This window comes from Mya arenaria, chromosome 13 (genome assembly GCF_026914265.1).
Source record: "Mya arenaria isolate MELC-2E11 chromosome 13, ASM2691426v1".
Classification (NCBI taxonomy): Eukaryota; Metazoa; Mollusca; class Bivalvia; order Myida; family Myidae; genus Mya; species Mya arenaria.
The window spans coordinates 12093204-12120149 of record NC_069134.1 but is presented as its reverse complement, the minus strand read 5'-3'; the positions used below and the strand labels follow the sequence as shown (position 1 = coordinate 12120149).

The following is a 26946-nucleotide window of genomic DNA, read 5'->3' as shown; positions in this document are numbered from 1 at the left end:
GCTTTTCTTGGCACTTTTCTTTTGTAACGAATACGAATGCGACCTCACGCATGGTTGAGCCTACAGCCCACTTAAAAAAGTCCATGGCATCTTGTGTCATGGTGTATCCTTGCCGGATAGCCTCATCAGCCATTCCTCTCACTGTCCCTCCTAGGCCGTCACACGCACTCTTCCCATTTCTACTTACGAAATAATTACATGTGGCAGCATATGCATATTTGCCTTCATGGCCAAGGACAGTTTCAGAAATGAAACGGTTGCGATATTGACTTGATGGACTGTCTGTCCAAAAGTGTACGTGCTTCAGATCTGGATCAATCTTCTTCAATTTCTGCATCAAAATGTCAATAAAGGCAATGACGGTGCTGGACGAATGAGCTATTTCGTCGGATATGACAACAAAACTTTTGTGTATTAGATTGTCATGCTCGTCATGGAAATATGCAGCGTTACAGCGCACAGGGACAGGTTGCGTTGTTTTGACACACCACGCCCCCGCTCGTTTTTTTTATTATAATCCTTTTTAGTAAGAATATGATGTGGTAAGTGTAACTTGTGATAACTGGCAAAAATATTTCATTCTATTGTCTTTGTAAAAGGGTGACGACTTGCCACAGTATTTCCCCATATTTGCTGAGATGACCCTGCTCAAGAGGCCATAACTTTGTCAAATCGCAACCAAACTCTTTACATTTTTAGCTTTCCTTGTAGAGTTAATACCAATATTTAAAAAAAAATGTACACTTTTACTGAAAATAAATGCCATTTCCTACCCGAAATGCAAAAAACACGTTACTCTACGAGCCAACTACCCGCTAATTTCACCGAAATTTTCCAGACTAAAACGCAATATTCAAGCAAGTTCAAAAGGTTATACTTTACTAGTACTGAAATGTGTTACAACATGTTGAAAATAACAAATTTTGCAGGATGTTTCACAATTCAATCGATATTTTTATGTTGAATTGTTTGCTTTTAAATAAAAAATGGTCCTAATTATTATTTGGCGTAGTAAATTTCTAAAAGAAACTAATTCACTGCAATTTAATATTGAACTCGTAGGTGGGAAGGTTTGAAAAATAATAATGATTATCAAAAATTATACAATGAAAAATACTGGGACAAGTCCATGAGTCGAAAAATTAAAAATAAACCCTGTTTAGGGGCACACGGCAAGCGCCCAAACGACAATGAACTATGGGCACAAACATACTACCATCACATACACAAATACAAACTCCACAAATAAACTATTCCCTTATTAAAAATTGCTTTACCAATATGTTGGGATTACCGCGTTGCATCGGTCAGTGAAACAAGAGTTCACTGGAGCTCGAGGCTACTGGGGGCTTAAACTAGTTAGCATAGCCATAACCTCATTCTTGTCTCATCATTTATTGATAATTACCAAATTGAAATATATAAGCCTCATTAGATCACGCATCATCTTCGAAACAATGAAGAATAACGCAAAAAATAACATAAAAACTGATTTTAAGTTCTTACCGACCGAATACTAACATCACCTGTAAACGAATGATTCAAGCCGGAGCAACAGTGCCTAGCTCTAAATAGGTACGATTTAGTCATTCAAAGATAACTAACACATAAAATTCGCCTTCGCAAAGTTTAAACCTATGTGGCTATTTAGTCTAATAATGAAAGTATATATATATATTCTTCGAGACGTTAACACGGAATAAATAAAGGAAATACGAACAGCCTTTGATAAACTTGACCTTGTAGCGTATGGCGAGTTAGTGGTTGAATTACACTTGCGGTTTTGAAGTCACTGTACTGATTGTATGATGACTAGGAGGACATGAGATTCATCTTAAACGCCAGTTTCGACAGTTAAGAAAGTGTTTGGAATATGATACATAATCAAATAACAAAAATAATGGAATACAATAAATAATGAAATAACAAAAATAATGGTTTCCATATAGGTAACAACTGTAAGTGTTATTACATTGCTTCACGTCTGGGGTCTGTTTCACCAAGAACCCGATGAGCGATTTTGTTCCTCGCAAACATTTTGAACGTGGGAGATATTTCGTTCCTAGGCGATATTTTGTTTCCAAGAGAGAATTTGTTCCAAGGATCTATGTAGTTCCTTGGAGATTTTGATTTCCTAGGTGGTATTTTCAGCATTTTACTGCACTTAAAACTGCTCCTAGAGTTTTTGATGAAATGACCCGCAGAAGTGCAAACTATGCTTTATAAACTGTTAGAGCTTACCCTTATCAATATTGTTTTACCATTTAAAGATTGGATTACCTCATTGGGATGGTCGGTGAAACAAGACTTCACTGGAACTCAAGTCTAATGGGGGCTTAAACTAGTAAGTATGGCCATACCTCACTCAAGTCTACTGGGGGCTTAAACTAGTAAGTATGGCCATACCTCACTCAAGTCTACTGGGGGCTTAAACTAGTAAGTATGGCCATACCTCACTCAAGTCTACTGGGGGCTTTAACTAGTGAGTATGGCCATACCTCACTCAAGTCTACTGGGGGCTTAAACTAGTAAGTATGGCCATACCTCACTCAAGTCTACTGGGGGCTTTAACTAGTAAGTATGGCAATACCTCACTCAAGTCTACTGGGGGCTTAAACTAGTAAGTATGGCCATGCCTCACTCAAGTCTATTGGGGGCTTAAACTAGTAAGTGTGGCCATACCTCACTCAAGTCTTCTGGGGGCTTAAACTAGTAAGTATGGCCATACCTCACTCAAGTCTACTGGGGGCTTAAACTAGTAAGTATGGCCATACCTCACTCAAGTCTACTGGGGGCTTTAACTATCAAGTATTGCCATACCTCACGCAAGTCTTCTGGGGGCTGTAACTAGTAAGTATGGCCATACCTGTTCCATCATCTATCAATAATTACTAAATTTTATAAAATATAGGAGCCGAATCAGAGCACGCATCCACTTGAAACAATGAAGAATAATGCAAAACAAAACATATAAACAGATAAATTAATTTCAAGTACTCAATGAACGCATACCAACATCACCTGTAAACGATTGAATCAAGCCGGAGCAACAGTGTCTTGGGTCAAAAACTGTTCATAGTAGAAACATGTACTAGCTTGTCAAATACCAAGAATGAGTATTACTTTCATACCATGTGCTAATCATTTATATAGTTAATACAATTTATCACGCAATCTTAATATAGTCTCTCTTCTGTCTACTTGTTCTTAAAGAGACAAGACACCAGATGGTCCCAAAATCGCCATATACAGTATTTCCTCAAAACAAGCATAGAATTCTATACATATGTAAAATAAACACAAAGAAAGATATCAATTTCTTTTTAATAATCAGTCAGTAACAAGTATAACAAGCAGTTGATTATTCAATATGTTTTACAAGAACAGTTTCTTTCAGAAAACTGAGAAACTAAAATCTTACATGGTAAGAAGTAAACGGTAACATTTATTAAAAATCACTTAAACCACAAACATGTGAAGTTGAGAACCAATCCTTAAAAGTTAAATTGCAAAGAAAATTTGTAATAAGGTACTGTAGTGACTTGATAAGTAAATTAGTCGGTAGCGGTTACCACCCTTGTTTCTATAATCGATTGTTCAAATTTCACTATCGATTGTCGCTGACGTAGGCCTTTCCGATCAATTGTCTATTATAATCGATCATCGGCACAACATTAGTTTATACAAAGAAGCAGACAGCGTCAGGAAAGGGAAACAGGAAGAAAAATGCTTCTTTTGCGGCCGTTAAGCCGTTTGAATTCACACTGACTTCCTGTGAAATCCACAGAAATGAAACGAATGAAATCAAGATTTTAATTGATCATCATAAACTTCAACTAAAAATCCCATTAGAAATTGTTAAGTAAGTTAAATAAAGTAAAGGAGTATCGGAAACGAGTCCTTTAGATCTGTAATTGTTTAAAAGTTGAATAATTTTATTTCCTCGTGAACGGTTTTTCAAGAAAATTAATACAGATCATCTTTTAAAGCTGCACACTCACAGATTGAACGTTTTGACAACTTTTTTTTTATTTTTTGTCATGGAACGAGCCAATTTTTGCGAAATTGCATGGGAACCAGTTATATAAGAATGCCGACAAAAAACAAAATCGCAGGTGTTTTATATTTGAGATAAAAAATGATGTTTCATGCATTTTTCTTAAACCGTTAGTAAACCATAAAACATTAATTTTCGAAACAAATGTAAATCTGCGATCTGATCTTTTGTCAGCAATCTTTTATAATTGGTTTGCAGATATTGACGCAAAAATACGGTATATCTGTAAGAGTGTAGCTTTAACGGTAAAGACATCCAGTAAAACGCTAAAAATAGCATACACATTGTTTTTGGACTTAATTGTTTTTGGTGTAATACGTTCCTGATTTGTTTTCATTTCTTGCAGTAAGACCTATTTTACAAAAACGTGCTAAAGTGCAGACCAATCAGCTGACGATATGGAAATAGGTAGATACTGCTGAACATATGGACAAAGCAGAAGGTTCTTACTGTTAAAATGAAAGTAGAATGAAGATTTTTTATGTTGTATTATGTACAAATAATTGGTTAAATATTAGTTTTATAATGATATGTTGATATTTTTTATATTGCATTATATCGTTTGGTCGCAAATTACAGGCAAACTTGCTTACTTCCTTCAAGGTCGATCATTATAGTCTAAACGAATGTTCTCAAGAACTCAGTTTCTGTAGGTCATTTATATTGACGCCGTACAATAAATATTATATTGCAGCTCATGGGTTTTTGTACCTTTTTAGGGGTGAAAACATTTCTGTATTGAAAAATAACACGCTTATCCAACCATCGCAAAACTGTGCATGGTTATGATATTGCTTTTAAAAAACTGCACTGACTTAGGAATTACCCAACACGATTAAATCAAAAACAATTTGTAATAAATGTCAAACATTCAAACCCTTCGGACACAAGTCATCCCTTTGGTTTACCACGGCCGATTATCTTTATAAAATATACTTCTTGTGACATTTAAACTTAATCAACCAACTCTTAGATGACCGAATTTCTATGTTATAACTGACAGTGTGTGTATACCATGTGGTAAAATGCAGTCTACGCGGCTTACGGAGCCCAGTCTTCGGTCTTTTACCAGAGTTTGATTGAGAATGTAATTTCTAAAGACACTTCGACAAACCTTTTCACAAAACAACTGTCTGACGGAGCACTGTCAACAAATTATTTTGGAAACAGATTTGTCGAAGTGTTTGATGAAACAAATCACCTAATCAAACTCCAGTAATGAATCAAAGGCGGGACTCTTTCAGCGGCATAGACTGCCCTTTGTTTCATTTAATATAGAGTAACAAAAGAAAAGTTATCTTTGATTTAAGTCTTCATTTTAAACAAATTGCCTTCTGACGTAGCATATATGACGTAATTTATCACCTGGTTAATACACACTGACTTATCAAAATTAGAATGTTGTTCTCATTAAATCAAAATGTAATAATTACTTAAGTGAATAGTTTGAATTTCTTATCTTTTTAATGGCGGCCTGAATAAAGTTCCTTGTTTGATTGTGAGTGGCTGCATGTTAACCATAACAGTTCTTTATTATATAAGGTGCAAACAAAAGTGTACGTATTTTTGGTTGTATAAAGGGAAATGTGTTTTCATTTCTATTCCCTTGTAAGACCTTGTAAGTTCATTTCTGATGATGCATAGTTATGGTACAATAACTAAAGACATTTAGATAGCGAAAAGTTTTAAGCTAGAGTTTGTGTCTCTATCTCTGTAAACAATACTTGAGCACGGCTGTGTTGCAATTATTGCAGTGCTTTTATTATTTTCTGATTTTTCTTTATCGTTACTTTGTCACACCTTGCTGCCTTTTAAATGCACTTAAGTTTTACAATGTTATACTATAAGATAAATACCTGAAGCTTTCCTGAGTGACCTACTTCTGAAACCAAGCCATGGGGTGTGATGAATCCAAACCCAAGATGGACACATCGGAGTCGATGTTCTCCGATATTAAAGGAAGGAGCGAGGAAAACGGGGACAAACCACGTGGGAAAAACTACTACACCAACCCCCCAGTTAATCTACCACAGCCTGGGGAGAACTCTGATGCTGAGGGTAATACACTGTATTAGTGTTTGTAGTAGTTTGTGTCATTGGGTAACAGACAAAGAGATAGGGGACCACTTGTACTGCTGCCTAAGACTCACCTACCATTCACGATTAAATCAGATCATTCAATAATTGAGAATAACACACTCGGAGAAATACGTTTTTCATTGTTACTACTTTCTAACCTCCTATTTTTATGTACCCAAAAGAACGGCATATGGAAATCGAACCGTTCGTCTGTACGTCCCCACGGTGTCCTATTAATTAACCCAAGGATCTTAAACTAGGTAGGCATGTTGGTCATGACAAGTAGATGAAACCTATTGAATGTGAGGTACGTGGGTAAAGGGCAAGGTCGTGGTCGTGGTAACGTAACTAAAAATCTTTTTTTCCGATCCATGACTGACAAATGCTGGGTTCTCAGGGATCTACAACTTGGCAGGGACCGTTTGCCATTACCAGCAGACGAACCCTATTAATTTTGAGGTCCGTCAGTCAGTCAAAGATCAAGGTCCTGGTGACATTATGCTGAAAATCTAATTTCAATCAATAACTGAAAAAAACGATAGGGCTCAGGGACCTCAAACTTGTATGCAGGTCGGTCATACTCAGTAGATAAACCCTTATGATTTTAAGGTCAGTAGGTCAAATCTAAGGTCAATAACGGATGAACGCTTGGGTCTAGGAATTTCATATTTGGTAGGCAATTTGTACACTACAAGCAGATAACCCCTATTGATAATGAATACCTGGATTTCAATACGCTAATAAACATAAAGCCATTGCCTACATCATTCACTTAAAAGTTATCCAGTGCTAGTTATTTTGTTTCTTTATTTAAGGGTTTCATTAACAAATTGAATCCTAGCATACACTCATGTCAATAATGCCCAACTATCTCATTAAAAGTACAGCAGGCATGAAATGGCATTTACTCCATCTTGCAATGATTAAATATCTTCCTGTTTTCATACTCTGCTCTTTCAAAATGTTAGCAATCAATGTTTTCAAAACTGCATGGAAAGTTTGCCATGAAAATATGCAAAATACTAAAGGCTATCTGTAAATAGGCCCAAATACTTATGGCTTTCCGGTCAATGAGGACTCTCATGGTAACTTGGCGCATTAATATGACAGCTCTTGTTTCCTTCTTTTTGTCAAATTATTCCTACGGTTAAGTGCAAAAGAATGATTTATTGATCAGTTTTCTCTTTATTAATTTGTTCTTTTCTTTCCTTTTAATATTTCAGTATCTTCGCCTATACATCTACTCCTATATCAGAACTGTCACAAGTTGGGCGGAGCTTAACCATGTAATAAGTGGTGTGGGGGTAAATTTTACCGATATCTACTTATAAAACCCCATCTAATTGAAAGTTTTCCTTGGGAATATGGTACAAAACAGGAACTACAACAAGACCTCGTGATTGATGTTTTTATGAATCACACTCTGTGATTGTGTATCATTTCAATTAATGGGGTATTGTGTGCAGTAGATATTATCATCATATGTGTATTCTAATTTGCAAACATAAAGTTCTTAAGTATAAGGAAGCTAATACATAATTTATATATAGGGGTATGTAGGAAAGGGACTTTTTCCACGAAACATTTCAAGTGAGTGGTTAGCTTGATATTGCTTGAAACAATAATTGTTCATACTTATACTTACATAAAAATGACAATATAATTGAAAATGAAGTTATTTTCACTAGTAAGCTGAAAGACATACTCATGTAATATTTGTACTATTATCCCCCACCCCTATTCACCCGAGAGTCTGAACGCACATGTACGTTTAAAAGGACATATATCTTAGTCACAAAAGTCATTATGTTATATTACAGGAGGCAGTGGCGGAGGGAAACGTGTTTTCGCGCTTTATGACTATGATGCCCGAACACAAGATGACCTCACATTCCGGAAAGGCGACGTTCTCGAACTTATAGAGTGCAGAACTGACGAGTAAGATATATGATTATATACGGTATTGCCCCTTTACTTAGCGGACATACTATGTTTTTCAAAGAGAAGCAAGGTATTATCATAGCCTTGGTGTCGATGTACAAAATATTAACATTGGACATAGCTCGAAAACCAAGTCCTTCAAGAGTTATCATCCTTTGATTACAGAAATTACCTAAAATGAGTCTTGTCCGATCAATAACTTAAAAAATCTTTGTCAAATCATCATCAAATTTGGTCAGAATGTGTATGGGCATACTATCTCTGTCAGGATCGATAACAAGCCGTGTTGGCTTAGTTAATCCAGAGTTACTACCCTTCAATTGGTGAAAACTGTATTAACAATGTCCGCTTTCTAAATTTGGCGTAACGTTCAACCACTTATCACCAAACTGGGTGCCCTCAAATTAAGACGGGCGTATTTTATGACAGTATATGCTCTTCTTAATCTTCACATTTCCATTTTTCTGAGAAACCAGTGCCGATCTTTTCCGTTCTTGTCAGATTTAACATTCAGCTGTAACTTCCAGCAATGAGGACTGGTGCTTCGCGCGACATATATATCCAAAATATAACAATCTCCAGAAGGAGGGTTACGTGCCACGGACCTATGTTGCATTGGAGGAAAGTCTAGAGTCACATGAGTAAGTGAAAGCAATTGTTGGAGATAATGATGTTAACTTAAGGACATAGAATAATAAATTCATATTGCTATCATTATCAACTTATAAATATAAGAATAATTATATTGACTGCATACTATCGAGGACTGAATGGTCATGCCATAAAAAACAACATACTTTACGGATGATCTTCATATCAGATACTCTCTTTTATCATAATTTGTTTAACCACTACTTCATTAGCAGGGCTAATATAATAAATCTGAGGGTAAGGGCTCAGTGTCGACGATTACTGTATTGTTTTGAAGCCTGTTCTGATTCTCTTCTGAAACCCTGTTCTGATTCTACATTAAAACCCTGCTTAGATTCTCTTCTGAAACCCTGTTCTGATTCTACATTAAAACCTTGCTTAGATTCTCTTCTGAAACCCTGTTCTGATTCTACATTAAAACCCTTCTTAGATTCTCTTCTGAAACCCTGTTCTGATTCTACATCAAAACCCTGCTTAGGTTGTCTTCTGAAACCAATGCTATTTTCGTATTAAATCTTGTTCTGATTGTCTATTGAAACCATTTTTGGATTTTCTGTTGAATATTTATATGAAAAACTACAGAAACAAACTCAGTAGCCTAAAGTTCAAACATAAACCCCGTTTAATGGCACAGGGTTCTAAAGATTACCGCTCTCAGTCTCAGTGAAATTGTGTTTTGATTATAATGTGAAACCCTGTTCTGATTCTGATTTTAAACCTTTTTAATTTGGCTATTGAAAGCCTGTTCTGATTTCTGCTAAAATGTGTTCTGATTCTGTATTAAAACCCAGCTCTAGATATCTATTGAAAATATGTTGTGTTTCTGTATTAAAACTGTGTTCTGATTCATTATTGAAACTGTGTATTGATTTTTTGTTGAAAACCCTGTTCTGATTCTCTATCGAAACTTTGTTCTGATTTTCTGATTGAAATTGTTGTCTGATTCACTATTTAACTTTAGTCTGATTTTCTTATTTGTCTATTGCAGCTGGTTTTTCGGACGGGTGACACGTAAGGAGGCAGAGAGAAACTTGTTGACGAAGGACAACCCTGTTGGAGCTTTCCTTGTACGGGAGAGCGAGAGTTGTCCGGGTGGGTCGATTGTGTATACAGTTATATCATATCTGTTACTAGTTCAAATCTAGTTAAGTTAGCCTGTAGAAGAGGCCTAATGAAAATATCCTTTCCAGTTGTTAAAACTGGAATCTCTTGGTTAATTGAGACTATAGTGAACAGTTGTCCCCAGTTTTGTGCAGCTTTTTCATGTACTAAAACATACAGCATTCAAGCAGACACATTAAATTATTACCTATGCTGCATGATTTCATATAATTTGTATCATGAAATTATTTTTGTATAGAATGTTTGTCATTCGTATTTATTTCCCGCATTCAGGGAGCTATGCGTTGTCCATTCGAGACTATGACCAAAACATGGCCAATCCGGATTGCGCCAAACATTACAAGCTTCGCAACATGGATGGAGGCGGAGTGTACATTGTCAAAAGACGACAGTTCAAGAGTATGATGGAACTTGTGGACCACTATAAAGGTGATACATTAAGATTCAAGTCTCGAGTACATGATTATTTTACAATTAAAGGATGGGAATACTTAATTTATACAATTTGCGGCCTCTTCCTGCTTATTGTGTCAACTATTTTGTTTACATTAAACAAACATTTTTTTTTGTTATGTATAAATATATACAAATACCATTGCAGAGAAAACTCATTATAAACTAACATATTGGGTATGATATCCTATTATTTGCTTTGTTAATATAATAGCAAATAACATATTTTTTATTTCCACAAAGTTTATTTTTCCTGCTTCATTTTTTGTAAAGTAAAAATATATGGTCATTTACTTTATTGCACACAGCATTCACAAGATGTGTATAAATTGTTACACAGCTTTCACAATATGGAAGTGTAATACATGTTAATTAAACACTTGTTCTTCCATTCAGATGAACATTGTATCCAATTAGCATTAATTCAAGCCGGCAGGTTGCTTTCAACGCCAATATAGGAAGTAAACTTTCGATTTTTCGGTAAAACATGCCATACATGTTAAGCATACTATTCTTGTTGGAAAAAAGTGTTTTTTAAATCCCAACTCTTTTATGCAAGGAAAAAGTGATAAGATTAATGGTTTGTCAGGTAGAAAAGAAATAAATCTGGCTTATACTGTACAGAAAATGACAACGTCCACAAATACTGTCTATAAGGGGTTATAAGCCACTAATGTGAACCGAAAGGGTACACTCAGTCAGCTTGCGATTATAGAAGTACTTGAAGTATACTTTGATGGAGGATTGCGCTCATGGAACGAGAGTGGAGAATCAGTCACAGGTGTATGGACTAACGTACAAGAAACTGCGATGAAGGCTTGGAAGTCCGAATGCAAATGGATGATGCAAGTGCGACGCCAAGGGAGCATTAACGAAACAGAATCAACGAGTACATTATAAACTCAGAGGTTGCGCTGATTAACAACGTTATAATGTAGCAAGACGTTTTGGTAGCTTTTTCAAGCATCCTGCAAAGAATAGGAACAAACCTTCCCGCCAAGAACTTGAATCAGGATGCAAAACTCACTAAATATGTAGACTATGGCAATCCAAACATAATTATCAATTTTTGGACAGCTTTTGTTATTATAAACATTTATCATTGTTTATTCATGCAATCATCATTTTCTTATTTTCAAAATGTTGAATATTTGTTAGTATCACTAGGGGATTTTGCCCCTGGTAACACATGTTTACAGGGAAATAAAAGGGACTGTTGCTTGTCTTAAAAATAGAAAAAGAAAAATGGCTGTTGAAAATGGCAGACACTATACCTTTCACAAAATCCATAATTCTTGAAATTCATATCCATCTTTATTCGTCCTCATTCCAGTGCAAGCGGATGGTATATGCGGGTCACTGGTAGCACCGTGCTCTCGAGCTGCCCCGGTAATGGTCGATTTGAGTCGGGACACTAAGGACGCGTGGGAGATTGACAGGAACTCGCTCCAGCTGTCACAGAGGCTTGGAGCTGGTCAGTTCGGGGAGGTCTGGAAAGGTATAAACAATCTACTTTACATGACCACGTTTGAATTATTGTGTAAATTTATGGCATTATTAGGTTTCCTTCTATACATTATTGACATTCCGGGCACACGTTGAATACCAAATCAATGTAGGGCGTTGGGGCAAAAAACAACAAGAGTTTCAATGTTTTAAATAAAATGAGGGCAAGTTACTTTGTATTAAGGTTTTCTTACTGGAAGAAGGGGTAGACTGTCAGTATCATTTCATTGGCCAAATTTTGTTTTAAAATGTTTCAATGAAACTATTGAAATGGCTCAGCCATAATTGACAAAAACATAAGATTTTCTAAGTGAAAGGAGATCTGAAAGGTATAGTGTTATCCAGTGGTGCAGTGTTGATGGCGCCCCTGAGGTGGTGGAGGTGGTATAAAGGAATAGAGTATAGGTGTTTGGATTTCTTTTTGTGCTGAAGTTCTTCCTTATTGTATTCAAGTAAACAAGAACTTAACATAATCAATAGCTGTAATTACAGACGATCCGGGGTTTTTTCAATATGTACTCAAGTTATCAGTGTTGACAGCAAAGTATGTGACACAGCTATACCAGTGTGTGTATATCACGTGACAAAATGTGTCATAAATGCTACGTCGGAAGGCAATATTTTGCTTTGAACGAAGACTTTAACAAAGATAACTTCACTATCATTTCACCATTTTAAATGAAACAGAGCGCAGTCTACGCCGCGTACGGATTCCCGCCTTCGGTCTTTTACCACAGTTTCATTGAGAGTTTAGTTTCTTAAAACACTTCGACAAACCTTTTTACAAACGGCCGTCTGACGGAGCACTGTCAAAACAATGTTTTGGAAACCGGTTTGACGAAGTGTTTGATAAAACTAAGCACCTTATCAAACTCCGGTAATAAAACGAATGCGGGGCTCTTTTAGCAGCATAGACTGCCCCTTGTTTCATTTAAAATGATGTATTAAAAGAAAAGTTATCTTTGTTTATAGTCTTCATTTTAAGCAGAATGTTGCCTTCCGACGTAGCATATATGACGCAATTTAACACGTGGTATACACACTGTATAAACCGAGGTAGTAAAGTCAGATTGCAATCATTCATGAATAGGCTAAAGAGAGCCAAACCCTTGACATAAGTCATGTGACGTGAACTCTGTCCCAACTATTGATTATGAATTCGTTGTCACATGCTTTCTTGATGAGTGGTAGCTGGTTCAAATCTCATACATAGACAAATACTAGAACTTTATATTATCTTCATTTTAAGATGACCATTAAAATACATGTGAAAGTGCTTCAATGTTAAAACAATTAGTTTAAAAGATTTGCATAATATCTTTTTGAGCCAAAAAATGTGAGAAAGATATGAAAAGAAAATTCAATGAAATGTTATAAAAAGATGTTTGCTACTGATAATGAACCCTCTTTTGAGCAAGGTAATTGTTAACACTATTATTTAATCTTGTTTGTTTTAAAAAAGAAAAGTCGAGATAATAAAAATTGTCATAGTTTTGGTGTTCTTTTGGTCGTCATTTGATGTTTATAGTTTCAAACAATGACTGCATCGTATCTTTGAAAAGTTTTTGCATTAGGAGCTCTGAATTGTATTCGTCCGTCTGCAGATAGAGTTGGGATCTCTAATCATAGAAGTACTTGGGGTTTACCTATAACTTTATTATTATTTGTTTTATTGTTAAGTTTCCTCAAGTTAATGCATACTTTGATAAGATTTACCTTTTGCGTTTTATCTTTATTTAGGATTGTTGGGATAAGAGTGAGGTTTGTGCACTTAAACTGGTTTAAACCCCCAGTAAATTTACATTTTACTGACCGTTCCAAGGCGGTACCTAACTATTCTTGATAAACATACCTAGTTTTTTTATATAAAGTATGTATGCACTGTTCTGTTTGTGGAGTTTTGTGCTGTTCTTCCATGTTTCTTTTTGTGGTTTTATGTGCTATGTCTTTGGCGTTTACCCAGTGCCATTAAACCTGGTTTATGTTTAAACTTTTTGCTACGGAGCTTGTTTCTGTAGCTTTTTGCATAAATATTTGGCAAAATCTTGAACCTTTACCATAACTCAGACACCGTGCAAGGTATATGAATGAAAGTTAATAACCAAATTGCAGGAGATAATACGCATATGAATAGAAAGGAGCACAATTATGACTTTTATTGACGAATGCTTCTTAGAAAATAAGAAGAATCCAGCGCTAGCTTTTGATCGGCGGTGCTCTTGTGGTTACCATTGCGTAGATAACAATCTAAAACAGCTTTCACAATAACCGTAATATTAAATAAAAAAGTTACATGAATATCATTTTTACAACAAGGAATATGGAACAACACAACAGATGTCGCTATAAAAACTCTAAAGGCAGGCACAATGAAAAAGGAGGCCTTTCTTGCCGAGGCCCAGATTATGAAGCAGTGTCGCCATGACAAACTTGTGCGTCTGTACGCCATTTGCTCGAAGGAGGAGCCGATTTACATTGTGACTGAGCTCCTCAATGACAGTCTGCTAAACTACCTGCGGGAAGGAGAAGGACGATACATAGAATTCCCCGATATGGTGGACTACGCAGAACAGGTGGGTGACATATTTCAACATGTGTTATAATCATTGTAGATGGGTAGTATCTGATATTTTTGACTTTATTAAAAACATGTTAATTCTTAGGTTTAGATTTGATTTTAACTATTTTTTTATTTATTCAAAATTATTGTCATATTCCAAAAATATATAAGTACCTGTATTTCATGACTTCTTTGATGTTTGAACAAATTACGACGGAAAAAAATTGTTTCAAGGAATTTGTCAATGGAGAAATTGTGAAAATTCTTTTGTGTGTATTTTTCCTGATAGAATGTGATTTACCTTCAGCCATTTAAGTGTATTACCTGCATCATGATACATTAAAAGTTATAATGTAGTTCCTTTTCAGATCACAAAATTCCTACCCGAGGTTGGCAAACAACGCAAATACCAATCTTTAATAGAAAGGGAACCTAAAATTGTATTTCTACCTTTGCCAAATGCAAAGAATAAATTGACAGTCAAGTTCAAGCCAGTCCTTAATTATTAGTTTGATATTAAAGGTTGCTAATGGGATGGATAATTTGAAAAGGAGAAATTAATTCACAGGAATACGGCGCTACTAACCTTCTCGTAGGGAACGAGAACATTGTCAAACTGTCGACTTTGGTCTCGCTAGGCTTATTGTGGATGACGAATACACCCCGTGGGTTACTGAATCTGTGTAAAGGTTGCTCTATAATATCTATATAACCTAGACGCATTCATTGTTCAATTGTTTGACTAGTTAATAGCCGTTTAAATGTATTATTCCAAAAACGTTTTACTGTATTTACTATTTGATATTAGTATAATGATGATTGGAAATGTTATTATTTTTTATTAAAAAGGATTCTTAAGGTGGTCAAATATCTTTTTAGACTATACGGTGTTATACATTTTACCCAGAACTTATATTATTATTATTATTATTATTATTATTATTATTATTATTATTATTATTATTGTGAGATTCAGTATGTAATAGAGTGTGGTGTTTACTTCAATTATTGAATGGCTTTACAACTACATGTTTACATAGCTTTGTATTTCATTTCCAATTGTTTAAACATATTTTATTATTGAAAGAAACATACAAAGTATGGAACGTCATACACAACACCAAAGTATATGAAGATGGTAAACAACTGATGAAAAACATTTTTCCACTTCATTTCCATTAATTTAGCAATATCTTCGAAATTATTCCATACAAATGTATTTTACTGAAAGTACGTAGACTTTGCGTCAAGTGAGACTTATTTTTGAAAAAACGTTTTAATATACACAGTTAATATCAATAAATATTACTAGGGATGGCAATTATTTTTCGTGTACTAGATCGTCCGAGTACTCGAATAATAATTCACTACTTAAAACTCGGGGTAACCTGAATGGTGTTTTTAAACATTTCACTAAATATAGCAATATACAGATGACTTACAGACCATGTAACAGACCGGGCGAGTTGCCAACAAGACATAGTACGGTCCCCTAATCCCTACTAGATATGAAACAAATCTATTAAAATATGAATATTCAGGAGTCAACACGTTTTGTCATCGTACAGTCATGATGTTTACAGTATGCCAGTCCCTCAAACAAAACCCTAAAGCAAACTTTAGTGTCTATGATTGTTTAAGTTATAAGAATTATATCTTTCTCTGATATAACATGTTAACATTATAATGTAGATCCTTAAATTACCTACACAGATGTGCGTCAATGTCAACATGAATATCATAATACATTATTAAATGAACCAAATAGTCAATCATGCTAGTTTGTTTCTTAACCAAGCGCAAGTAAGAATTGGACGAAAACTTGAAAAGGATTGCCTGATATCGCACTCTTAAACACTTTCTTCCATAAGATCTTGATAAAACGAAAAATAAAGCCAATGTTTCATAACTTGTAAAAAAGGTTTAACACTTGTGCAGAAAATTCTATGTTTCACGTTTAGTGAATTGGCAAGTGTGGTGAATGAAAACTTGCAGGTTGCGTCAGGCATGTCATTCTTGGAGCATCAGAAGCTAATCCACAGGGATCTGGCAGACATAAATGTCCTCGTTTGGGAGAGTAATGTCTGCAAGGTGACCGACGTTGGTCTGGCCCGCGTCATTGAAGATACTGAATATACTTCGCATGGTAATCAAGCACACTAACTCTAGAATGCTTGATGAATGCGCCATTTGAACTTGCTTATGGCACCATCAGATGGCCTTGCTCCTCAATTTCACAAATGTTACTTTTAGAGCAGTGAAAATCACAACCAGTTTTAATGCCTAGCACAACAAAAAGCGAATGAATCTAAATGGCATATAGAGATTGTTATGATAAATGTGCTTATGGCGTATAAATTTAACACATTTCAGATTGCTGCAGGAATGTCTTATCTGGAAAGGAATAAGCTTATCCATAGAGATTTAGCAGCAAGAAATGTCCTTGTTGGTGCAAATGGTATTTGCAAAATTGCCGACTTTGGTCTTGCGCGGATAATTGAGGATGACGAATACAATCCTAAACATGGTACCACTATATCTCTCAAATGTCCACTCAGACATATATTTTACCTCTGTCTCTGTCTCTCTCTGTCTCTCTCTGTCTCTCTCTCTCTCTCTCTCTCTTTCTGTGTGTGCGTGCGTGCGTGCGTGCGTGCGTACGTGCGTGCGTGCGTGCGTGTGTGAGGGAGGGAAAGAGAGCAAGAGAGAGTGTGTGTGTGTGTGTGTGCGTGCGTGCGTGCGTGCGTGCGTGCGTGCGTGTGTGGGTGGGTGGGTGGGTGGGTGGGTGTGTGTGTGTGTGTGTGTGTGTGGCTAGTCATATATAACTACACTGTCATAAAAAGAAGCATGCTATAATGGGAATCTTATAAGTGGCACTGCCTACACTAACGCATTGTGTCCTATGCACCTTTTATACTCAAATGAACTAATTCTTATGTTGTATGTAGCACCCGTAGATGGCAAGAAAAAAAATGATGTTGAGTGTATCCCTACTTCTTGAAATATCCTTTCTTGCCAAAGTAGATGCTTGTGTTTTAATTTCCCTACCTTCACCTACATTAAAATTTTGTTTGTTTTTGCTAGAAACAGAACCAGTCAAAAGTTTATCAACAAATAGTCCAGTTCTCGAAGTCGCTGGTCAACATTGATTAAGTTCCAATAATAAATATTTCTTTCAATTTCCTACTTTCTATATGGCCGTTTGTCACTCATATATAAAGGGGAAATCTTATCAATAGAGATTTGGCAACCTGAATTGTTCTTATCGGTGATAATAGAATAGCAAAAGTCGCTAGGTTTGGGCTTGCCAAATGTATTGAAGATAATGAGTACACAGCTTTCGTTTGCTTGTTAATAAATTTTCATGTTAAAAATGGTGGTTTGTAACCTTTACATGAAAGCCAACTGGAATCTGATAAAGAAAGGTATGATTTCTCTTATTGACCATTCCTTGGTTTCATTCAAATGAGTTTATTTCTTAAATAGTATGGTAAACTTTTGATTCTTGTAAGAAATGCATGAATTTGACTGCTTTCTGCATTTGTTATGATTTGTTACATACATGTATTAATATAGACAACATTAAATCCAACCTTGTTCTTATGTTCTTCTTTCAACGTCTTTATTTGATCAGCTGACTGCTGATTTTAAGTAATGATTCCAGTTGTGAAACTATCTTGCTCAATATAATATGGTTCTCTCTCTATAACAAATAACTTCCACTAATTTGATTTTTTTTATTAAAACAAAGATGACAGTATATTTTTATATATATTATTTTAATTGGCCAATGATCATAATTCGCTTAAAGTAAGCCATTTACAGAAACTGATTTTTTTGTTTTTCTTTAAATTAAGATCTATACAATTATAAGTAGATGTTATTTTGGGAGTGTCAATGTGCAAGTGCTGCATTCCAACGTTGCCAGTTATATTTAAAAGGTTTTGATACTGCCATTGCTCTGTGGGACAAGTTGTCAAAGTTTTCCAATAAAAAATCAAGAATGAGAACGACACAGTCTAATCACATCATTTTTATTGTGCAGGATTTAAGTTCCCGGTCAAGTGGACGGCCCCAGAGGCGGCTAATTACATGCGTTTCACGATAAAGTCAGACGTGTGGTCATACGGCATTCTGCTCACGGAAATTACAACACATGGACAAGTACCATACCCAGGTAAAACAACGTTATCAAGGTTAAATAATAAAGAAGTCACTCTGAAGTGATTGGTTATATCTTGTAATACAAAAAAACTCCTGAATTCGTTAATGCCTTTAAGCCTTCAGCAAAATCCTGCAAATTGAAATCAGTTTAGTAATACATATGCTTGTGTCTCAAATTAAAATGGAAGATTTTATAACAAATCCTCGCAAATAATCATCTAAACGTTATGGTTATATGTTGTTAACTTTGAAACTGATGTTTCGCACATGCATGTTTGTAAACCTATAATTCCCTGATTGATCAGACTGATATATTATTTCGATTCAGACATTTGACTGTAAACTAAGTCTATATCACGTTGTGACTGGGGCTATATTGGAATCAACTTGTCCCATTCGTCCGTCCGTTCTGGGACATCGGGACAAGTCTACTTTTCTCTATTACTTCATGTTTTTGAGGTATTGACTTCAAACTTCGTACTCATATCGGCTGTGTTTTGTATGGTATTTTGGAGTTACTTCCCTTTCATTATTATGCTTATTTCTTTTTAATTTTCTCCACCGGGCAAATCTTGTCCGTAAAATAACTTGAAAAGTCTTTGAGGTATTGAGTTCAAACTTCATATACAGATATATCATATTGAAGAGAAGTGCATTGCTCTGATACCATACCTCTGGCTGCAGTATTTTTAGTATCTGGGCGCAGTATTGCTAAGTAAGTTAATGCCCTTTGTTATTGTGCATTCTTATTTTTTGTCAGGAGCATAACTTGAAAATTGCAGTCCAGCGTCGTATCCACTGAGCTACAACGGCTTACTCTAAATGGGTGACATAATTAAGCTATAAACCTACCTCGGTAATATCACGTGATAACATCGACCAGCCAATCACGCATAAGAAATGATTTTTACCTGGTAGACATACCCAGTAATCTTTTTTAATTGAAAAATACGAAATAACTGCTAAACTTAAAAAAATATAAACCATGTGGTACTTCAGTTAGTAAGTTTCAATGCATTGTACACATCGCTGCCAAGTTAATGTCAGTTTTCGACAATTTTTTTTTTTCCGCTATTGTATCACACGGAGTACAGTCCCTTTAAAGTGCCTGATTTAAGTTAATTTTCTTAATTTACAATTTTTATTTTTATGGCTTCCTTAAGTATAATAATTTGAATGTTTCTATTACCTATTTGAATTAATATATTTTTAAAGAACGTTTATCTTACTCTGCCATATATGTCTTGAGTTTACTTTGATTGACCAATTCAACAATACATGTGATCAACTCAACAATACATGAACATCACCAATCTAAATGTAGCCTGTATGCATGCCCCTTTCATATGACTTTTTCCAGGAATGACAAACACATTAGAAAGTAGTTTACGAATACCGAGATAATGGAAATATTCCGACGCCATGTACGAAGTCAGGGTCAAGTGCTGGAACAACCGGACGGTGGAGAGACCTACCTTTTTAATTTCTTTGATGACTGTTGTAAGACCCCTAAAATCAGTAGGTACTCTGAACTTATTTTAACTCATTATTAACTATGGTTATATGTAAGAAATCTAATGAAAAATGTTGAACATTATTTATTTATCTACTACTGTTGGTGGTACTTTGCCCCATTTACCGTTTAATCAAATGCTTTTCTGTCTTTTGAAATATGCATGGCCTGTGTTGTTTTCCTTTCTTTTATGCCCAGCGGCAAAAGCTTTTGTGAACTGATTCCAATATATATGCAAAAAGGTATGCGATGACTTATTTGAAGAGTTGTCATGGATAAATTAAACAATTTAATGACAAAAAGTCCCTTTACACAGTTAGAAGCTTTTTACAATGCATTTCCTAATCGTGACAAATGAAAGATTCTGAAAGCAAACCGGTTAAACAAAGATTTACAGAATTTACCCAATCTGCATTCAGGCATGACTAACAAAGAAGTTCTACAACACATCGCCTACGGCTACCGCATGCCTAAACCGCTGGAATGCTCCGACGCCATGTACGAAATAATGCTCAAGTGCTGGGATAAACGTGAGGAAAATCGACCAACTTTTGAATTCATGGAGTTCTTCTTCGATGACTATTTTGCCAATACAGAACTCGAAATATAATAAGTAATCAGTTGAATAATCAGATATGTGACTGATATTGCTTCACACAATTTGAACAGTTATGATTAAATTTATGCAGCATGTTACGATGTAATCTCAATTTGGTTCAGTGCGTTATTTTATTGCTGGCTATTTTGACTATGCTTTTTGGTGCAAAAATAATTATTTATGTCGGGAATATTTAACATATATGAAATTATTTTTGGATTTGCCATGAAATAAATCTCAACTCTATATTCAATGTCTTATATAGAAAAGTTTGAAATTATGTAAATAAATGTAGCATGTTTAATCGAAAATGAAGTATTTTTATCATTTTAGCCAGATTTGAAAAAAAAGAGGCAGGTCAATGCAGAAAAGGGACAGGGTGCTTATGCATTGTATATTTGTGTTAAGGACTTACATATTATAAATATGACAAAATTTGTTAGAAAAGTGTTTTATTAAAGTAGTTTTAGGTTTGTTTGTATTTATAATCATATAGTTAGCTTAAAAAAACAAATGCAATATTTGGTTATCTATAGCATTTATTTCTAAGAAGCAGAACAGTATACATGCTGGTCTCCATTGGGGAAAGGGAGTGCTACCAAAAAGGGCAGGGTGCAACACTCTTCAATAAATAATTAAGCTTAAAGACTGCATTTGCTAGGATTTAGTTGTCCATAAATTGTCTAAGAAATAGTTAGCAATGTATACAAAATAATCATGATGTTTGACAGCAGTTTTACGTTTGATTTTTGATTTACTGATAAGCAGTTATAAGTAAAAATGTTTTCATTTGCATGTGCTGTATGCTAAGGATCTTACAATGAACATTTCTAATGGATTCTTTCTCTTTCACAAAGTACCCATTACAACATGCAAGTGTTCATTTATATATTGTTGCATTTCTCTGTTATTGATGCATTCCATGTTTTCAATTGTACATATAGATATACTCTTTTCTTTTTATATATCATTAACAAATCCATGCAAATCCATGTACAGTTGTATTTTATTTTAGAAAATAAAACATCAGTTATATTATTATATTATAGAATTATTTGTTTATGTATACTAATAGCTACGTATCAGTTATGATGTGTGCTATTCTAGATAGAACATGACTATTCATCTTTTTAAGCTTTATTTAATATTCTTATCGTATATATGAATTCATTTTTAGTCAGTAAGCCGGATACCTAAATTTAGCAAATCAAAATCAGGTATCGTAAGATCTACATTTTAACATTAAATGTTAAAAGAATTAATGCGCCGGGGTTACAAAATGGGACATATTGTGTTATGCGATTTAAAATAGTGTGAACAAAAATACCGCTTTTTTTAGATACGTTCTTAATATTGCAACGTTAATATAACTTTAATAGCAAGCCGAATAATCTTCAACATATCTTGGTGAGGAACAGATGGCAATAAAAAATTACGCAGAAAATGGAAATTTGCCGACAAAAAGACCCTGTCCTATTTTACCTACAACAAATAGTCAAAACGACCTGAGCCAATATTGGATTTCATTTAATTTACTTTAAACTAGAAATACATTTACTAGATTAAGGCAATGTTCATATATCCTAGCACATACAGTTATTGTTATGAAACTAGCTAATTGTATTAAAAACCCATACATTTACATTGCCTATTCATAGGTAATGACAGGTACTAATCGGTTACAGTAAAGGGCCACTCAAAATACCAAAATAAACAGGATTGTTCTCACATAACCAATATGGTTTAATATTTATACATCAACATGTACATTAACAAGACGCGGATAGTATCCGCTACAAACACTGACAATTTCATGAAAATAATATGTATGTTGCGAAAGTCACAGGGCTCTGAACAAGGTCATTAACGCAGACCCGGCACACGCCGGATGCATTGGAATGACGTTAACAGCGTAATCGACGTCATCCTAGTTTTTTTCAAAATAATCGCCGTCACACTGGATGCACCGTTGGTGGCGATGAATCCATTGGTGGCGGAATATTTCTCTATACCACTCAGAGTCATATTGTTTGATAGTTTGTAATGTTGCCGTGCGGAGATCTGTCAGCAAATCGAAACGATTTCCTTTTAATTGTGTTTTGATTGCCGGGAAGATGGAAAAATCAAAATGTGCCAAATCTGGGGAATATGGTGGGTGCGAAATTGTCTCGAATCCGAGGACCCCGATCTCCAAACGTGTCGTCTGTGCAGTATGGGACGATGCATTGTCCATATGCAAAATGAAATTCTCGAGGGGAATCCCCGGTCTCTTTTTCTGCAATGCGTGCACGAGGTCCCGGCGGAGTACCTGTTCAAGTGAAAAAGACATTACGGCCCGCATATGTGATAATAAGTGTGACAAGAAACGATTCGCTATATGCAACTTACAAAATTACGTTAGAACAAGGGCCATAATCCTGAAGAGCCTGGCTGGTTATAGAACTTTGCCAAGAATATATACCAACAAACATTTATAGTAGCAAGTTTGGTGAAATTCGGATAAAAACTGTTCAAGTTTGAGAGTAGACAAAGCTAAAATGGCCAATTTTGATAAATTCAGGGGGCCATAACTCTGGAGTGCCTAAAGCGATTAGGCTGGTTATCGAACTTGACCTAGATATTTTACCAACAAACACTTTCATGAAGTTTGGTGGAAATTGGATGAGAAATGTTCAAGTTAGAGAGCGGACAAAGCTAAACTAGACAATTTTGACAAATTCAGGGGGCCATAACTCTGGAGTGCCTAAAGCGATTTGGCTGGTTATTGAACTTGACCGAGATATTTCACCAACAAACACTTTCATGACATTTGGTGGAAATTGGATGAGAAATGATTAAGTTAGAGAGCGGACAAAGCTAAAATGGCCAATTTTGACAAATTCAGGGGGCGATAACTCTGGAGTGCCTAAAGCGATTTGGCTGGTTATCGAACTTGACCTAGATATTTCACCAACAAACACTTTCATGAAGTTTGGTGGAAATTGGATGAGAAATATTCAAGTTAGAGAGCGGACAACATTGTGGAGCCGCCCGCCCGCCCGCCGCCCGCCCAATTTTGACAAATTCAGGGGGCCATAACTCTGGAGTGCCCAGAGCGATTTGGCTGGTTATCGAACTTGACCTAGATATTTCACCAACAAACACTTTCATGAAGTTTGGTGGAAATTGGATGAGAAATGTTCAAGTTAGAGAGCGGACAACATTGTGGAGCCGCCCGAACGCCCGCCGCCCACCGCCCGCCCGCCATGGGTGTTCCCATAATACGGCCATCGTAAAATGGGCGTATAAAAAAAAGTATGGTATCACATATTTTAAAATAACACATAATTTTTGTTCATCTAAAATAAAAAAGGGGTACATAAATTGCTTAATATGTAGCAATTAAATAGTTTTTACGTCAAACATAAGGAAATATTTGAATTACATAGTGATATTTATATCAAAACTCGAAAATTGAATAACAACTAATTATCAAGTATAAAAGAAATAATCCTACCTTGCTATAGTAATCTGCATTTACGGTCATATGGCTTGGAACGGCGTGGCTAAGAATCATCCCGTGCATGTCAGCAAACATGATGAATATGTACTTTCCGCAGCTCTTTGACACCCGGGCCTTCTTGGGAGGTGGGTATCCGCTTCGTTTCCACACGGCCGACTGCGATTTTGTCTCGGGGTCATAAAACCAAAGCCACCTCTAGTCTGTTGTTATATTCCTACTAAGAAAACCGTCTCCCTCCCGCTTATACCTTCGAAGGAAAGATCTAGAATCACGGACACGGAGTTCTTTTTCATGGTCTTTTAACAGGCATGGAACCCAGCGTGCATGAACCTGCAAGCATTATTATTTTTAAATTGAAAAATCATTTGTGAAAATAAAAAAACGTGTATTAATTCAATTATTAATTCAACTATTAAGTTATTTAGATCCTTAGACTGGGCAAGTTAGTTTGATAAATTATTTCTGATCTAATTAAAATACGTTTTTTTATCATAAAGATGCTGAATCATTTATGAGCAACTATTTTTAAGAAATAATATTTTCATATCGTATTATTAATGCACACACCTTCGACATTTGTATATCCTCAGTAAGTATTCTATGAATTGTTCCATAGCCAACGTCGAACATCTCCGACAACGTCCTGGCCTTTAACCGTCGGTCCTTTACTAATGCGTCAGCGATTGACGTCACCAACGTCGCACCGTATTTCTTTTTTCTTTCTCTACCCTCATCATCTTTAAGGCTCTCTCTGCCGTCGCGGAAACGCCGATGCCATTCAAAAACCAGACTGCGACTGACACTGTTCTTTACACTTGTCGTCTGTATCATATTGTAGGTTTGTGTCGGCGTTTTCCCTAATTCACTACATAACTTTATAACTGCCCGAGCTTCAATGCGATCTGATGACGCCATTTCGTACACTCTGATCGTTGTTACTAGTTTTGAATGATACTTGTTTATTTTCGCATATAACGTTAAAAATCACGTCAAACTTGCATATGACGTCACAAATACTTCAAATGACGTTTTGGCTGTTTTTCAATATTATCAGAGCTATAGTGTTGGAGGTTATTACAATTGCATTACACATATGTTAACTGTACATTTTACTGCGCCAGTTGCGCGTTACCATGGTATTAAAAGGGGCCGTTTTGAGAAAAGTGCAATACAAACATTTTCGGCAATAACATGAATCGATAGAAAATACTTAGCGGGTTAAAACGGTATATATATTGTTACACTTGAAAACTCTATGTTGTTATGAGTAGGCCAGTCGTATTTTTTGGATTAGATTTTTATTGCCTGTAAACATAATTGCAAAAAAAATGTAAAAGCACGCTCGTCGCGCCTGCTGCTTTCAACCATTTCAGTGCTTTCATAAAATGTGTGATTATGCGTTTGAGTACAGATTTATTTAAAATGGACCTTGAAGTGGATCTGTTTTCGAAATTTAATTTCTCCTTTTTGACTCAATGCTAATGAGTTATAAGACGTCCGTAGAAAATATATCATGCTGCCATAATAGGTATTGAACGTCTGTCGCTATTAAACTTGATCTTCAAGTAGATATACAGTTTTTGACTAACTGCAAATGAGCTGTAAGACGTCCATAGAAAATATATCAATAAACCGTAATAAGAACTAAACGTCGATGAGTAGATTTCAGACAACCAGTATCAGACGAATGATCAAGTTACCTCTTTTGATTCTACACAAAACATAGAACCCTTGAACACCACAGAATTTTCTTGTGTCGTGTTTAGATTTAAAAAAACAAATACAAATTAAAAACATATACAACAGCTTAGTAGTATATTCTGAATGTGTAAACTAATGATTCTAGGACAGGCGCTATGGTAACATATAGTCTCAAGTCAAGTCTAAAGTCAGACTCAAAAAAGCTCTTTTATTTCAATATTAAAGAATATTTCCATTTGTTTTACAAAAATAAATGTTAATTATTGTTCAATTTTGGATAAAAATAAAACCCAGCAAAATTCACCATCAATACTTAACTAGAAGGAAAGTTACAACTCAATGAAGATTTGCAGTTTTGCCACTTGAGTCTGGACTCAGACTTGAGACTGTTTGTAAACATGGTACCATTTGTTTTTTATCAACACAATGCAAAATATTATGAATATAAAAATATGAGTTTAAATAATATTTTCTACTGGGAGGACCTTTCTTGAGTCAGAAAATTTAATATCAAAATATTCGCTATGAAATTTCTGGTAAATGTCTCTGAAACTGTATTTCATCCAGAGTTCTGATTTAAAAAGTTAAAAACATAAACATTTGATTAAACATTTGATATTTGATTGATTTGATTAAACAATACATCGCTGTAAAATACCTTTGTATTATTGTATATTCAAAACAATGTGTTTCTTTTTTGTTCAATTAAATTATTTAAAAATCGAATATTGAGTGTTTATGTTTGCTTTACATGAATATTTGATTAAATATTTGATATTTGATTGATTTGATTAAACAATACATCGCTGTTAAAATACCTCTGTATTAGTGTGTATTCAAAATAATGTGTATCTTTTTTTCAAAAAAATTGTTTAAAAATTTAATATTGAGTGTTTACGTTTGCTGTAAGTAGTGTTTTTAGACTATTAAGTTGATGAAGCAAAAGTAAATCCAACAATTTTAGTGTTGGTGTGAATGTCTCTATTTTACCAATTGCACATGTACGAACTGATATATAGCCATTTAAATAAACCCAACATAAAGTGTAAAAGTAGCTGAAATAACTTAAAAAAACAGCGTCTTATCAAATACCATTATG

General features: G+C 35.1%; 2 protein-coding genes across 2 annotated transcripts; one reads left to right on the top strand and one right to left on the bottom strand.

The window, feature by feature from the left end:
• The first annotated feature begins 1821 nt into the window (after nt 1-1821).
• LOC128214771 (tyrosine-protein kinase SRK2-like) lies at nt 1822-21618 on the top strand. Its single transcript, XM_052921410.1, has 13 exons — nt 1822-1853; nt 2271-2344; nt 4404-4499; nt 5920-6115; nt 7957-8074; nt 8605-8718; nt 9717-9820; nt 10124-10279; nt 11637-11801; nt 14126-14382; nt 16743-16896; nt 18415-18546; nt 20466-21618. Exons 4-13 carry the CDS (start codon nt 5953-5955, stop codon nt 20654-20656), a joined length of 1554 nt encoding a protein of 517 aa, XP_052777370.1. The 5' UTR covers nt 1822-1853; nt 2271-2344; nt 4404-4499; nt 5920-5952; the 3' UTR covers nt 20657-21618.
• A 2723-nt stretch (nt 21619-24341) lies between these two features.
• On the bottom strand, nt 24342-25061 carry LOC128215029 (protein GVQW3-like). Its single transcript, XM_052921762.1, has 2 exons — nt 24714-25061; nt 24342-24476 (listed from the first exon to the last, which is right to left on the bottom strand). Exons 1-2 carry the CDS (start codon nt 25059-25061, stop codon nt 24342-24344), a joined length of 483 nt encoding a protein of 160 aa, XP_052777722.1.
• Nucleotides 25062-26946: the final 1885 nt, after the last annotated feature.

Bases quoted from the DNA above. Each gene is read 5' to 3' on its own strand.
- LOC128214771 (XM_052921410.1), top strand. From the start codon at position 5,953: ATGGGGTGTGATGAATCCAAACCCAAGATGGACACATCGGAGTCGATG. The intron at 10,280-11,636 runs GTGATACATTAA...TCCTCATTCCAG, and splicing joins ACTTGTGGACCACTATAAAG to TGCAAGCGGATGGTATATGC. The intron at 16,897-18,414 runs GTACCACTATAT...TTTATTGTGCAG, and splicing joins CGAATACAATCCTAAACATG to GATTTAAGTTCCCGGTCAAG.
- LOC128215029 (XM_052921762.1), bottom strand. From the start codon at position 25,061: ATGGCGTCATCAGATCGCATTGAAGCTCGGGCAGTTATAAAGTTATGT. The intron at 24,477-24,713 runs GTGTGTGCATTA...TAATGCTTGCAG, and splicing joins AGGATATACAAATGTCGAAG to GTTCATGCACGCTGGGTTCC.